The sequence below is a fragment of the Podarcis tiliguerta genome (genome assembly GCF_965153285.1).
Source record: "Podarcis tiliguerta genome assembly, chromosome: 14".
Lineage (NCBI taxonomy): Eukaryota > Metazoa > Chordata > Lepidosauria > Squamata > Lacertidae > Podarcis > Podarcis tiliguerta.
In genome coordinates, this window is record NC_139547.1 from 15,776,737 (window position 1) to 15,792,443 (window position 15,707).

Genomic DNA, 15,707 nt, shown 5'->3' on the forward strand with positions numbered 1-15,707 from the left:
TTGATAGCCTGCACATTTAAGCAGCAAAAATTAGTTTTAGATTTATCAACTTACTTTATAGTTTTCGAGTCATCCACTAAAATTCTAGTGGATGGATGAAAAGGGGTCAATTTCAGTAGCATTTGAATTTGAATTACTGGTGCTGTTGTTCTGGTTCTGTTGTTGAAATAGGGGTTTTTTTTAAAAAACTATCCGGAGAATTAGTTAGAATGCAGTTCCTTTTAAAGTCAAATCAGTTGGTTAAGTGGTTCAAAATGCAAAGGATTAACAGACTGAAATTTTTTTAATTGGCTGATAGCTCTAGTAAACTATAAAGCTCTGCATGTTGTTCGGATTGTTCCCAAGTTATCAATCAGAAACCTTTTCAGTCAGAATCTAAACAAGATGGCCTTGAGCCCATGCATATCCCACACATCCCTTCTTTACGCAGGAATGAATACCGAACCCTCCGGCAGGCCATTATCGACATGGTCCTGGCCACAGAAATGACCAAGCACTTTGAGCACGTCAACAAGTTTGTCAACAGCATCAACAAGCCGCTGGCAGCGCTTGAAGAGAACGGGGTAAGAGGCTCTCCGGGGAAGGCAAGGAGATGCGAAAGCTGCAAGTGGATGTTAATTTATTACTTAATTTGGGAGCTAATTGGCCTGCAAATTTCACGCTGCTTCCTGAGGAGCAGAATGACATCTAGGCAAATCCTTTCTCCTATACATCTTTCAGGATTTTCCCTATTTCTAGCCCGTGTATTATTATTATTATTATTATTATTATTATTATTATTATTATTATGGTACCTCAGGTTACGTGTGCTTCAGGTTGCATACGCTTCAGTTTACAGACTCCGCTAACCCAGAAATAGTACCTCGGGTTAAGAACTTTGCTTCAGGATGAGAACAGAAATCGTGCTCCGGCGGCACGGCAGCAGCAGGAGGCCCCATTAGCTAAAGTGGTGCTTCAGGTTAAGAACAGTTTCAGGTTAAGAACTGACCTCCGGAATGAATTAAGTACTTAACCCGAGGTACCACTGTATTATTATGGAAAACAAATGTTGTTTTTTAAGAGAGAGAGAGAGAGAGAGGTATGTGGTTCAGTTTCCAGGGGACTTTACTGCATCCTAGAATGAAGGTGGTTTGCGCCCCACTCAAAACCATGCCCCTGGGGCTATGCCCCCACCATTGCTTCACCCCTGTCCCATCCTTCTTGGCATGAGAGCAAAAGGACACTGCCGCTGATCGACCCATCTAGTCCAGCATCCTGGAAGGAGGTTTGTGAATGGCCCTTATCTAAATGGCCATGTATTAGCTTGTGGAAAGCTAGCCTGTTGGTAAGCAGAGATCATTTCCCTAAGAAAGAAGGGGCTGCTGGGTGGCCCATCTGGTCTGGCGTCCTCTACTCCCAGTGGTCAAGCAGATGCCTAAGACACACGACTTGAGTGCAACAGCTTTTCCTCTCCTTGAGATTCCCAAGAACTGGGATTCAGAGGCATACTCTGCCAGCGGAGATGAATATAGCCATTGTGGTTAGTAGGTAAAGGTAAAGAACCCAAGGATGGTTAAGTCCAGTCAAAGGCGACTATGGGGTTGCGGCACTCATCTCGCTTTCAGGCCGAGGGAACTGGCATTTGTCCACAGACCGCTTTCTGGGTCATGTGGCCAGCAGGATTAAACCGCTTCTGGCACAACAGGACACCATGACAGAAGCCAGAGCGCACAGAAACGCCATTGCCCTTCCCTCCGCAGTGGTACCTATTTATCTACTTGCACTGGTGTGATTTCAAACTGCTAGGTCGGCAGGAGCTGGGACAGAGCAACGGGAGCTCACCCTGTTGCGGGAATTCGAGCCGCCGACCTTCCGAACGGCAAGCCCAAGAGGCTTAGAGGTTTAGTCCACAGCTCCAGCAATGGCCTTTTTCCTCCATGAATCTGCCTAACCTTCTTTTAAAGCCATCCAAGTTGGCTAACAGTAATTCCACCGTTTTAGCTATGCACCCTATAAAGAAGTGCTTTATTTTATGTCTCCTGAATTTTCCAATATTCAGCTTCAGTGGACATCCCTGAATTCTAGTATCACGGGAGAGGGAGAAAAATTTCTCTTCCTCCAGGGCCATGAATAATTTTTGCACACTTCCATCATGTTGCCTCTTGTCCTTTAGAGAGAGCTGTAAGTTTCACCTTTCCTCCATATATAAAACTTTTTTTGTATGCACACATTTTAAAAGGGTAAGGGTACGAAGCAGCCGTTGGATAAGGGCAAATAGATCACATTTGCTGCTGGGTTTTTCATGCCTTTTTTTAAAAAAAAAAAAAAAGTCTTATTTTCTTTTCTGTACCACATTCTCTTATAAGTGCCGTTTTAGGTCTCTCCTCGCTTTGCAGTTGCAGTTGGCTTGCCCTTGTCATTTATTCACACCTCCATCTGTCTTCCTTGCAAAGCGGCTGAGAGGAACAGTTTCAGGATTTTGAGAGCAGAGATTTGGCATCTCCCAACAATTAATTTGCCAGTTCCGATGGGTTGGTTTTGTTGTGGTTTGACAACCCACACACACAAACACTGTGCACCCCCCCCCCCCACCAAAGAAAGCACTTTCTCCTTGCAGTTAAAAAGGACATCTATGCTGCTAAAGGACGAAAAAGCTGGAAACTGAGGTCCCCGGCTACTCTGCTCGTCCCTTAATGTGTTTACTTTTACATTGTGGGTTGGAGGCTTCCTCCGAGTCTGCTGCCCTTTGTACACAACTGTGCAGGAGGTGGCTGTTTTTAGCTTCTTCACAAAGGGCTCCTTTGAGCTTCCCTTGAAATCTTTCCATTCATTCAGCGAGAAGTTGGATCAGGCCCAAGTATTTTGAAGTCAGCGCAACGAGAACTGAAGCCCCAGTTCCTTTGGTCATCTCAGCAGTTGGTCCTTGATGAACAATGGGGGTCCCATTGAAGCGCCATTTGGAAACTTGATCAAATGGCAATGCCGCGCAGAGGGCCAGACTCTGGACTCCAGGCTGAATGGCTGGGCTCTTCCACGCAGGATCAAAGCCTTTTTCGGTGGCTAAATTGGCCCAAAACAGCTGCCTTTCTTAATTCCATACTCATTGGCTTCATTTGAAACCACACTTTCCCCCCATAAGCTTTCATGGATAAGAGTAGGGGTGAAAGCAATCCTTTAACCATTTGAATTTATGAAAGGGGAGGGGAAATATGGGGGGAAAGTAGTTGACGAATGAAGTTTGGATGATCGAGACAGGGTAGATGTTTGATTGACGGTGATTGACATAACTCTTAACATATGTTTTTACTTTTTTAATGTTTCATATAGTTGTTTTCTACTGACTATTTTATTATGAAAGCCACTTTGAGTTTTATTACAATCAAAGGATGCAGGTGGCGCTGTGGTCTAAACCACTGAGCCTCTTGGGATTGCCGGTCAGAAGGTTGGCAGTCCAAATCCCCACAACAGGGTGAGCTCCGGTTGTCCCAGCTTCTGCCAACCTAGCAGTTTGAAAGCACACCAGTGCAAGTAGATATACAGGTACCACTGCAGCGGGAAGGTAAATGGCGTTTCGTGCGTTCTGGTTTCTGTAACGGTGTTCCATTGCACCAGAAGTGGTTCAGTCATGCTGGCCACATGACCCAGAAAGGTGTCTGTGGACAAACGCCAGCTCCCTCGGCCTGAAAGCGAGATGAGCACCCCAACCCCATAGTCGCCTTTGACTGGACTTAACCGTCCAGGGGTCCTTTACCTTAATTACAATCAAGCAGTATATAAAGCTTGTGAAATAAATAAATTAAAACTAATAATAATAGTTTATATGCCACCCATCAGACTGGGTTGCCCCAGCCGCTCTGGGTGGCATCCAACAAATTAAAACACAATACATCAGACATTGAAAGCTTCCCTGAAAGTTTCATGACGTCTTGAGCTTACTGTTCCCTCAATGCCCATGTATGTGAAAGTGTGTTCATGCATCGAAGCAGACTTCGGTCCTTTAAAGCCGCTATGAATCTGTTCATGTTTAAGGTTCCCACAAGATTCTTTGTTTATACGTGATGCCTTTGAAGTTCCTGCACAGATGCTGATGGTACATTTTTGTCAACTTTTCGATAAGGGTGCAAACGGAGATAGCGATTCCATCAAAACCGTCCTCACGTCTCCCGAAAACCGGATCCTGATCAAGCGCATGCTAATTAAGTGTGCTGATGTTTCCAACCCATGTCGGCCCCTGGAGCAGTGTGTCGAGTGGGCAGGCCGCATCTCTGAGGAATATTTTGCACAGGTGGGTGAGATACGGCCAGCTGGAGAAATTTCAGCTGAGAAAGAGAGAGAGAGAAATCAACAGTGCATAATTCGTTTTTGGTTGTTAGTTTGTTAATTTCAATATCGTTTGTGGATTAGGAGTGTTGTAATGCTTTGTGAATTTTATAATAACTTTATAACACGGCTTTTCTTGTGGCTGTGCTGTTTAATCTATTTTTAAGTTGTTTGGTTAATAGTGTTTTATAGAAGGTGGTTGTTTTATGGCTGATTTGTTAATTGTTTTATATAATTTGTGTTGCAGTTGTGATGTTCTACTCTGTTATTATTTATTGTATGAAAGCCTCTTTGTGACACGTGTGAGTGGCATAGAAATTGAATGAATGAATGAATGAATGTTGATACACAATACATGATTTTCATAGGACAAGGGTATGTGGAGGTGGCTGTGTCTTTCTCCCCCTTCATTTCTGACCCCTAGCTCAGTATAATATCCTCCTTGGTCTGAAATCACCCCCAAATGAAAGCAGTCAACCTATGTGTGCTCTCAGACCAGGTCACAACCACAACCCATTTTAAGATTCTGCAACTTTCTAAGATTATGCAATAATCTTGATTTTTCATATGCTTCGGTATACTGCTTCTGGTGTTGATTTCTTTAGCCAAGAGAACATCTTATAAATGCTCAGATAAATAAATAAATAATAAAAAGTTGAGAGCTCATTAACAATAACAGACAAAGCAGTCATAATAATGGGTTTCTTTTGGGCGGGGGTGTGTTTTTCAGACAGATGACGAGAAAAGGCAAGGATTGCCTGTTGTGATGCCTGTTTTTGACCGGAATACTTGTAGCATCCCCAAATCTCAAATATCCTTCATTGATTATTTCATCACCGACATGTTTGACGCTTGGGATGGTAAGTAACCTCTTATCCTCTTGACAGCTGCTCAGTAGGCAATCCAGAATACTATTAAGATTTGCTTAGAATAACAAGACTGTGTTGAAAATCTGTGAATTAATTGAACCCAAAGAAGAGGCCTCTAGCATGCAATGCTCAGAACCATTGGACACCTTCCCCATCTTGTCTTATTCCGCAGGAACGTAAGCACTTTGTTTCCTTTTTTCTCCAGCCTTTGCAGATCTTCCAAATCTGATGCAGCATCTAGACAACAACTTTAAATACTGGAAGGGGCTGGATGACAGGAAGCTACGGACCCTCCGACCTCCCCCCGAATAGCAACCGGGCCTCTTGGTGGTGTGAACATTGCCCATCCAGAGGCATTCCTACAAACTTGCATTTGAGAATGCATTTTCAGATTTGTTTTGGTCTCTTCAGTATTACAACAAGGCCTTCCTGTACACAGCTTCGGAGAACTTGAGCGTTCTAAGAATGTCTTGAGGTCAGCAGTGGACTCTTGGCAACCTCCCACCTAGGGACTCTGTGTTGAGTGAGCCTTTCAAGTTGAATTACACTGGACTGCTGCGATGTCTGTACTGAAGAGCGTTTGAAAGCGAACCTTTTTTTGGTTTTGTCTCACATTTTTGGCATTCTCTTCATGCCAGATTTCCAAAGCTTGAAGATAGCCTCCTCCTTATAAAAGAGACAATTTTAACACATTAATCGGATCTACAAGTGAAGGCGGACATCTCCATCGGTGGTAATGTCTCAACAGTTATGAGGATACTTTTTAATGAGCACTTAAAGGAAGAAAAAAAACCCCAGTTACATTGAATAATATTTGACATGCAAACCCTTTATGAAGGATTTTGGGAGGGGGGAATCTTCTGAAAAACGGACATAGCTCTATTTTTTCGCATTGCAGAAGGCGCAATCATTCACTTCTGAGCACTACTGAGAGCCAGGTCTCTTTAAAATGAGTTTAGTAGCAAATGTAAACAAACGAACCCACCCAACCTGCAAATCTTTTGAAGCTGATCGTTAGACATCTTTGATTAAAATATGTTTTATTTATTTTGTTAGATGTTCAATATTTTCTATGAATTTATAAAGACTTTAAAAGCCAAAGCCAACTTTAGATGCATTACAGATTTACATGATTCATACTCGTTACGCATTTTATTTTCATAATGCAAAACGCCGTACAATGAGGATACATTTTTATTGCACTGTAAGGATAGATGTGTATGTTGAAATATTGTTCAATTTTATGTTAATTAAAATAAGTTTTTATCAAAGGTCTCATTGGAGAGCCGTCAAACGAAATGACATTGGTCATATAACTTGTACTGTGACCGTAGCTGGAACTCTCCAACACTGGAGTTGGGACAGTGATCCTCAGAGCCCTGGTTTAGTAGTAAAACCAAGGGCAACAGACTCAAAGCACCCCCATCATTCAGCCCAGACACTGAGGTCCAGCTCCGAGGGCCTTCTGGCGGTTTCCTCCCTGCAAGAAGTGAGGTTACAGGGAACCAGGCAAAAGGCCTTCTCAGTGGTGGAAAGCCCTCCCACCAGATGTCAAGGAATTAAACAACTATCTGACTTTTGGAAGACATCTGAAGGCAGCCCTGTTTAGGGAAGTTTTTAATGTTTTAACACCCAGACATCGTGTTTTTTATATTCTATTGGGAGCCGCCCAGAGTGGCTGGGAGAACCCAGCCAGATGGCCAGGGTAGAAATAATAAATTTTTATTATAGGTCAAATCCTCTTATCTCCAGGTGTTCTGAACCCCTGTCTACCTGGCAGGTCCAAAGTTCAAAATCCGAGGGTTGATCAGCACAAGTGAAGTCCCAAACCCAACGTCTGTGAGGGTCAGGAAAGGAGGTTCAGGGCCAATCCAAGTAGCAAAGTCCAGCAGTCAGGATATAATCCAAAGTCAAACCCAAAGCACAGCACCTTGGAGGTCCAGGAACGTCCAAGTCAAGGCCTATCAACATGGGCAGTTGAGCAAACACAGCACCTCAGCTCTGCTGCCTTTTCAGCTTTGCATTTCCATTGGTGCAGGATCTGGGCTTGAGGAGACATGTGACCTCCTGTTTTGAGCCTATTCCAGCTGAGGAATCCCAGAGCTAGTGAGCCCCACCTGGCCAGCTGAGGAACTGGGATGTGGGCCCTTGGCTGCTTCAGCCTTCTGGATTGCCTCAGCCGCTGCTCCCTTTGCCTCAGAGCCTGCCGTGATCCTGAAGACAGGGACCCCTCTGGTGATGGGGCATGGTGCTCTGGTTCCTGTGTCCTGGCCCCCAGCCCCTCGTCACCCTCCGTCACCCTGTAAATACCTCCGACACCAACCTCTCCCAAACCCCAGCTTGCTCCAGTGTCCCAGTCCCAGTTACACCCCTCACCCAGATCTTATTCATCTTCCTCCCCGTTATCCTGCCAGTTCATGACGCCAGGTGATGGCAAATACCTTTTGCAGGAGACCAGGGCTGCAAAATTTGCCATCAATACCTTCAGAGGTATCCAAAATGCATAGTGAACAGATGATAGACTTTTCAAACTCTGTAGTAGATATGGTTTCAATCTGCCATAACTTTTCCTGTCCAAGTTTCATTTGAGAAGAATAAAAGGGACACTCAGCACAGTTCTCCATAATTTGGGTGTCTCTGGTGCAGGGAAATGGTTCCCAGGTGGAATGTGCTTCAATTTGTCTTTTTCCCACCCACTGTGCTGGAGAAGAAAACTAAAATAGCGATTAAAAAAAATAATGTTTTAATTCCCCAGTGGTTCGTAAACTTTCCATCCCTTTGACATTTGGAGGAAGCATTCTGGAAGACGGCAGAAGAAGTATGTTTAAACGTATATCTTGCAAAGTGTCAAACATTTTAGCCTATTCCTCTGAAACATTTTCTTTTATTTATTTTTATGCCATTCCATAGACCTCTGAAATTAAATCCTTTCTTTGGGGGGGGGAGGTTTAAAATACACCATGGAGATGCTTGTTTCTTTGTTCTCAAAATGTCAAAGTGTCTTCTGACCCAGCCTGACTTTTTGCTAATGTTTGTTTATTCTTAATCTCCATTCCTTGGGTGAAAAATATACAGGAAATGCAGCTTGATTACGTCAAGGCGCCCATTGTGGTGAGAAAGCAAAAAACTTCCCATCTCTCTAGAAGTTGATGTATATTAATAGCACCCAAATGCAAAGGGAGCTCTGGGTTTTATAGATACCCAAACAGAAGGGTTTTGGGGGGAGAATATATTTCCATTCCTCATTATTTCCCTTCCCCCACGGCTATATTTTAGCTTGGGAGATGCTAAAACAGATTTTAACCAATTTATTGGTTAGATTAATCAAATGTTACGCCTTTAAATTGATTTGTTTAAAAAAAATTAAAAACCCTGATTATTCAGAGCATCTTATACAATCCATGGGGTTTTTTTTATGGATATATAAAAATCTACTGTATTTTTCCTTCTATAAGACGCACCAGACCACAAGACGCACCTAGTTTTTGGAGGAGGAAAACAAGAAAAAAAATATTCTGAATCTCAGAAGCCAGAACAGCAAGAGGGATCGCTGCACAGTGAAAGCAGCAATCCCTCTTGCTATTCTGGCTTTTGGGATAGCTGCGCAGCCTGCATTCGCTCCATAAGACGCACACACATTTCCCCTTACTTTTCAGGAGGGGAAAAATGAGTCTTATAGAGCAAAAAATACGGTAATTGTTTTGATCTTACCTTATAAATTGGTCAACACAGGTTCCTATGAAAAGCAACTCCCTCTCTGGAAGCTGAGCCACCTTTTGGGAGCTACCCAGAGTGGCTGGGGCAACACAGTCAGATGAGCAGGATACTACTACTATTAATAATAATAATTAATTGATTTTATTGTTGTTGTTTTTGCAGTGCCGTTCTCCAGCCAAGTAATGGGCACATACATGCATCAACTAGGCTAAAGTGTGCAATAAAGCATGAGTGATATCAACAGGCAAAACTGCATTACGTTAAGGAAAATGACTTTGCAAAAAAAAAATAAGGTGTTTGTTATGCAAAATTTCATACTAAAACGTGCACGCTAGGAGAAATTGGTGCTTAAATGCTGATGCATTTTAATGAGGGCATTTTTAAAATCTAAGAGATCACAAACTCGTGGACATGAACTTAAGACTGGAAAAATAAAGAAGGGAGACAAACTGAAATTGACACATTTTCCCATCCCTGAAAGCGTAAGGGCCCTCAGGCCCCCTTTAACCTGGAAAAAGCCGTGTGTGCAGACTGGGCATTCCTGAGCTCTTTCTCAGACTTTCCTGGAGTGTGCAGTGTGAGACTAAAGCCCCGAGAAAACTAGAAACTGCATGACCTCCCCGTCTTCTTGATCTGCCCCTGGAGACAGTGAGGTGGCTATATAAAGCTTGAAAATGATTTGTTTTCCAGGCAGTGTGACATCATTTCCCTGAGCAAATTAATCTGTTAGAGCCTTTTGGTGACACATGAGCTCATTTGGGCGACGGAATGAAAGGATCCTGTCATTTCTACATTAGCCAAATGATTGCTTGCTGGTCCTCCCCCTCCCGACATCAAAAAGTATGAGATGGGGTTGAAAAACATGGAGAAGAAACAAGTAGCCCAGGTTTTTTGGGTGGTGGCGGGGTGTGTGTGTGTCATTGGAGAGACGGCTAATATTTTAATACTGAAGGATCAAAAGTTTATTTCTTTGTACAAATCCCTAAGGGGCTTAGTTGCAAGCATGCAACTTTCGTGATATTGTGATATAGGGAAGGTAGGTCTGATATACAGTGGTGCCTCGCAAGACGAAAAGAATCCATTCCGCGAGTCTCTTCGTCTAGCGGTTTCTTCGTCTTGTGAAGCAAGCCCATTAGCACATTAGCGCTATTACCGGTTTAGCGGCTATTAGCGGCTATTAAAGGCTTAAGGGATTAGCGGATTAGCTGCTAAAAGGCTATTAGCAGCTTAGTGCCTTAGAAAAAGGGGGTGGGGAGCGGAAAAAAATCGCAAGAATCGCAAGACATTTTCGTCTTGCGAAGCAAGCCCATAGAGAAATTCGTCCTGCGAAGCGCATTGAAAAACGGAAAACCCTTTCGTCTAGCGGGTTTTCCATCTTGTGAGGCATTCGTCTTGCGGGGCACCACTGTATACTGAATTCCCTCATATTTTCACTGCCTCATTACTGTTTTACCTTCTTTGAATGCTGACCAGTGTGATTTTCAACAACACCGATGCGCAGTCGTTTTGTTATAACTTTGAGTCCTCCATCACAGTTATACAGACTGCCTATTTTAGCTTAAAGTCAAGAGAGTTATAAATCCATTAAAAGGATTATAAATCCATTGGAATCAATGGGCTTAAACAGCCTTGAATATAACTTGTCTTGTCTAACCCACTGGTGTCTTCTCTCCCTGCCCCCCCCCCAAATAATTTTTATTGGGTTTTACAAATTTAAAATTATAACAATACCACAACACATCCACAATTAGAAGATTCCTCCGAATCTCTGGACTTCCCACCTTCTCTCCCATGGGTTCTGTTGTTAAACTATTCCTACTGCATCTTTTTTCAATAATCCAAGTTTTTTTATAACTCCATTATATCCATAGCTCTCGCTACATTACAAGCATTATTGCAATCCTGTTAATGTTTTCAATTGCTTACAGTGGTCTCCAAGGTAAATTATAAATTTTCCCCCTTCCTTATTAAAGTTTTGGCCTTCCAGGTTCCTGAGCTTTCCAGTCAGTTTTGCCATTTCAGCATAGTCCAATAATTTAATTTGCCATTCTTCTCTGGTGGGGACATTAACTTCTTTCCATCTCTGGGCTAACAACATCCGTGCAGCTGTCGTCACATACAGAAAAAGTCTTTTCTGCTCCCTTGGAATGTCAGCACCTACAATTCCTAATAGAAAAGCCTCCAGGTTGGTTTTTTTAATAAAAGTTATTTTAAACATTTTTTTCAAGTCATTATATATCATTTCCCAGAATGCTCTGATTACCTTACACGTCCACCACATATGATATAAGGTGCCTTCTTTTTACACTGGTGTCTTCTCTAGCAAGAGTTCTGCAGAGTATCAGGCATGGGATCTCTTCATACTCTTATTCCTGAGATTCTTTTAAGCTGAGATGCTGAGGACTGAACCTGTTGTTCAGTTGTGGATGAACATATCAGACGACACAGTGATTCTTCAAACAGCTCTTGTTTGTTCACAGGCAGGCCTGAACTGAACTGAAGGGTTCAGCCAGCCTGCTTATATAGAGCTCCACTACAACGCAACAGTAACCACTTTCTGTAACTATCCAATCACTGAACGTCACTTTCAATCCCTTATTTGCATATGTGGACCTGAGTGAAAACTATCTACAGTATCCTGCTGGCCCAGGGTGAGAACTTCAGTACATAACACCTGTGACTTTCTGTTTGCAAAGCATGTGCTCTACCACCAATAGCCTAATGGTGACACGCAAGCGAGAAGCTTTTTATAGCAGGGGTTATTGGCACCCATCTGTCTTGAGAGACACTGGGGTGCATCTCTAGAGGTGAAGTCAAACTGCTACATTAGCAGCACTGAAGTGACCTCACTGGGACACAAGTTTGGGCAGACGGTATGGAGGTCCTCTGCTGCCCGGACTAGGTCTCGCTGATGTGGTCCAAAAGAAAACATAGCAAGACCAACTTGGCTGCAGGAGTTGCTGGAAGGAGGCGTACAAGGAGCCACCCAGCCATCTTAGGGGCTCTGATCTGGATTTGTTTAAGTCTTGCTCCTTAGGTTTTTCTTCTCCTGAAAGTAAGGTAAAAGGTAAAGGACCCCTGGATGGTTAAGTCCGGGCTTGCAACGCTCATCTCGCTTTCAGGCCAAGGGAGCCGGCGTTAGTCCACAGACAGCTTTCCGGGTCATGTGGCTAGCAGGACTAAACTGCTTCTGGCGCAACAGAACACTGTGACAGAAGCCAGAGCACACGGAAACGCCATTTGCCTTCCCACCACAGTGGTACCTATTTATCTACTTGCACTGGCATGCTTTTGAACTGCTAGGTTGGCAGCAGCTGGGACAGAGCAATGGGAGCTCACCCAGTTATGGGGATTCGAACCACCGACCTTCCGGTCGGCAAGCCCAAGAGGCTCAGTGGTTTAGACTACAGCGCCACCCAAAGATGTCCTGCAAGGCAGTGGAAGTTTAGGATCAGACAGGGAGGAAGGAGGGGAAACGCAAACTCAGAAGCCAGTTCTTAACCGGCGGGGATGGAAACAGTGTCTAGGTAGCCTGGGGAAATTTAATGAGCAACTTTTAACTTATGCTTATAATGAATGCAGAGTTGATTCAGATGTGAAATGCAGACACTTGTAAAAGTGTGTTAAGTGGGAAGCACTGTACGCACGAGGAGAATTCACCCTGACATTGTGGTCGCAGAGACTGAGATCTTGGAGAGCTACTGTCAGTTAGTGCAGGCAGCACTGAGCCTAAATCAATGATAGTGATTTAAATTTGTATACTGCCCTCCATCCGTAGATCTCAAGGCAGTTCACAACATAAAAATGCAATATAAAAACTACAAAATAACAATAGCAAACCAATGAACTCGCCTCCCACAACACATTTAAAAGGGCATCAGATGTCAATCAGCCAAAGGCTTGGTTGTAGAGGAACATTCTCTCCTGATGGCTAAAGTTGTATAATGAAGGTGCCAGCCAAACCTCTCTGTGAATTCTTGTTGTTGTTGTTTAGTCGTTTAGTCATGTCCGACTCTTTGTGACCCCCTGGACCAGAGCGTGCCAGGCACTTCTGTCTTCCACTGCCTCCTGCAGTTTGGTCAAACTCATGCTGGCAGCTTCGAGAACACTGTCCAACCATTTCGTCCTCTGTCGTCCCCTTCTCCTTGTGCCCTCCATCTTTCCCAGCATCAGGGTCTTTTCCAGGGAGTCTTCTCTTCTCATGAGGTGGCCAAAGTATTGGAGCCTCAGCTTCACGATCTGTCCTTCCCGTGAGCACTCAGGGCTGATTTCCTTAAGAATGGAGAGGTTTGATCTTCTTGCAGTCCATGGGACTCTCAAGAGTCTCCTCCAGCACCATAATTCAAAAGCATCAATTCTTCGGCGATCAGCCTTCTTTATGGTCCAGCTCTCACTTCCATACATCACTACTGGGAAAACCATAGCTTTAACTATACAGACCTTTGTTGGCAAGGTGATGTCTCGGCTTTTTAAGATGCTGTCTAGGTTTGTCATTGCTTTTCTCCCAAGAAGCAGGCGTCTTTTAATTTTGTGACTGCTGTCACCATCTGCAGTGATCTGCAGTGATCATGGAGCCCAAGAAAGTAAAATCTCTCACTGCCTCCATTTCTTCTAATTTTATTTCACCTTTTCTTCTTTGGCAGGGATCAGCACTGAAATATACTCGAAGTCCTGTAGTGATTTCTTGCGAGGCATTCGTCTTGCGGGGCACCACTGTAATTGGTCCAAGTTGGTATAAGTCAGCTTCTTGTGTTCCCATGTTTAAACTTCCTGTAGGCCTCTGATTGGCCATTGTGTGAGCAGGATCCTAGGCTAGATGGGTCACTGGCCTGATCCAGGAATGCTCTTTTTATGTTCCTAAAGGCTCACAATGTTTGCATGTGAGTTCCTATCTCTCTGCCTGTGAAATAAAAGCACATTCCTTCCACACCCCAGAGTCAAACTTTTTACAAGAACTTTTGCATGAGGGGAAAAGTGTGTCGCAAAAAGGACTTGGAAAGCCCAGGGAATTGGAGGCTGTGAGTTGTGGACTGTACTGGAAAGCATCGCCAAACAAATATGAAATAATCCCAGCTGATTCATCATCTTGGGTGGGTGGGAGAAAGAAGGAGAGCAAAGAGGAATACAGTCCAAACTAAACTGTTTGATAAAAATATATATACTTTGAACCACATCTGAGTCCAAGCCTAAGCTAATTAAACATCTGTGACATATTTAATACCGACTCAGTAAACATTGACAGTGTGGAGTGTATTCATGAGACTTTGCAGTACTGCTTAGACAGCAGAAAGGTCAAACACTCTGCATTAAGCACTTGCAACACAAACACACTGGCCCCATTGCCCTATACATTTACATGCTGATAGCTTCCTCCAAAAACCCTGGGAACTGTAGCTTGTTATGGGTGCTGATAGTTGTTAATAGGAACCCCCCCCCCAATTCCTTTTACCAAAGTGCAATTCCCAGAGTGGTTTAACTATCAATCCCTCTTCACAGATAATTTTTATATGCAGTTTTGACTGATGTGCCCTTTTTTTACACACACTAACATAATGCATTTTTGAGACTTATTTTTAATAATCTTTGTAACTTTGTATGCATTTTTGTACACATAACTTGGCTGGAGAATTGCATTGCAAACTTTAAAGAAGGGCAAATTTAGAAAAAGGGATCCCAAAGAATCATGGGAACTGTAGCTTTGTAAACTGTAGTTCCCAGGATTCTTGGAGGTGAGCCCAGTGCTTTAGAGATACGGTGTGTGTGTGTGTGTGTGTGTGTGTGTGCAACATAGCTGTCAACTTACAGTTTTGAAAATAAGGGACCAGCAGCCTCGAAAATAAGGGATCAGCAGCCAAAATAAGGGATTTTCCAAGCACAGGTATGTTCCACTTCTGAGCCCCTCCGAGCCAAAGGCAGAAAGCCTAGCCAGGAGCCAAACGAAGCCTCAAGCCGTGGTTCCCACAGTGCAGCAACCCGGCAAGGGGGATGCAGCAAGGAAAACCACCGTCACCTCTCCGCTGGGAAGCGCTGAGCAACGGTGAGTCCCCAGGCAATGCGGCCGATTTGATCGGCACAAGGCATGCAAGCTCCACCCCCCAGTCATTCTTAGACTCCTTATTGGGTGAGCAACGCAGCCAGGCAACACAGTTGGAGCCTCCCTCCTCGCTGGCCAGCAGGGAGGGAGAGGAGCTGCTTCCTTTAAAACCCGAGAAATTAAAGGGACATCATCAATAAGGGACAGCAGCGGGACACGGCGCTGGGATAAGGGACTGTCCCGCCAAATAAGGGACGGTTGACAGCTGTGGTGTGCAACCTTATTTTATTGTCCTATTTATTACATTTATATTCTGCCCTTCCATCCCAAATGGATCCCCAAGTCTGATTTAAGATCACTGGGCACACTGGGCAAAATGTTGTTTCACACTTCTTCTCTTTTATACAGGGATATAAGCTCTGGATCGAAGCTGCGCTTAAATTTTCTCAAGTTAGCGGAGGGCAAGCTTGTCCAATGGCTCTGGTTCTCCACCTGCTGTTGGTCTCTGAAGAGAGACATACAGTGCTTGGCATTTACCTCCTGACGTTCTGAGCTTGCAAATGTCAAAACTGAATAACGCTTGTGTTTTGATTACCCCAAGGACTGATTCACAAAGCCAGCGAGACAAAAGGGTCGCTTCGAAACGACAAGCATAAAACCTTCAGAGCCACACATTAACAAGAGGCGTTCATTCACGTGATAATAAAGCTATCAGTTGTGTGTCAGATGTTCACTTACTTAGCCAGGTTATTACATGACATTTTTAAGTAGTACCTGATTAATATGCC

The 15,707-nt window shown here is 43.8% G+C and overlaps 1 protein-coding gene across 4 annotated transcripts in view; it reads left to right on the top strand.

The window, feature by feature from the left end:
* Positions 1–6,439, top strand: part of PDE8A (phosphodiesterase 8A) — a 186,758-nt gene extending 180,319 nt beyond the window's left edge. For all 4 annotated transcript variants that reach the window (XM_083411963.1, XM_083411961.1, XM_083411962.1 and 1 more), the window contains 4 exons: positions 431–563; positions 4,097–4,264; positions 5,030–5,159; positions 5,374–6,439. In XM_083411963.1, coding sequence (XP_083268089.1) covers positions 431–563; positions 4,097–4,264; positions 5,030–5,159; positions 5,374–5,480 — 538 coding nt within the window. In that variant the 3' untranslated portion in view covers positions 5,481–6,439. The remainder of the gene's footprint in view (positions 1–430; positions 564–4,096; positions 4,265–5,029; positions 5,160–5,373) is intronic.
* Positions 6,440–15,707: the final 9,268 nt, after the last annotated feature.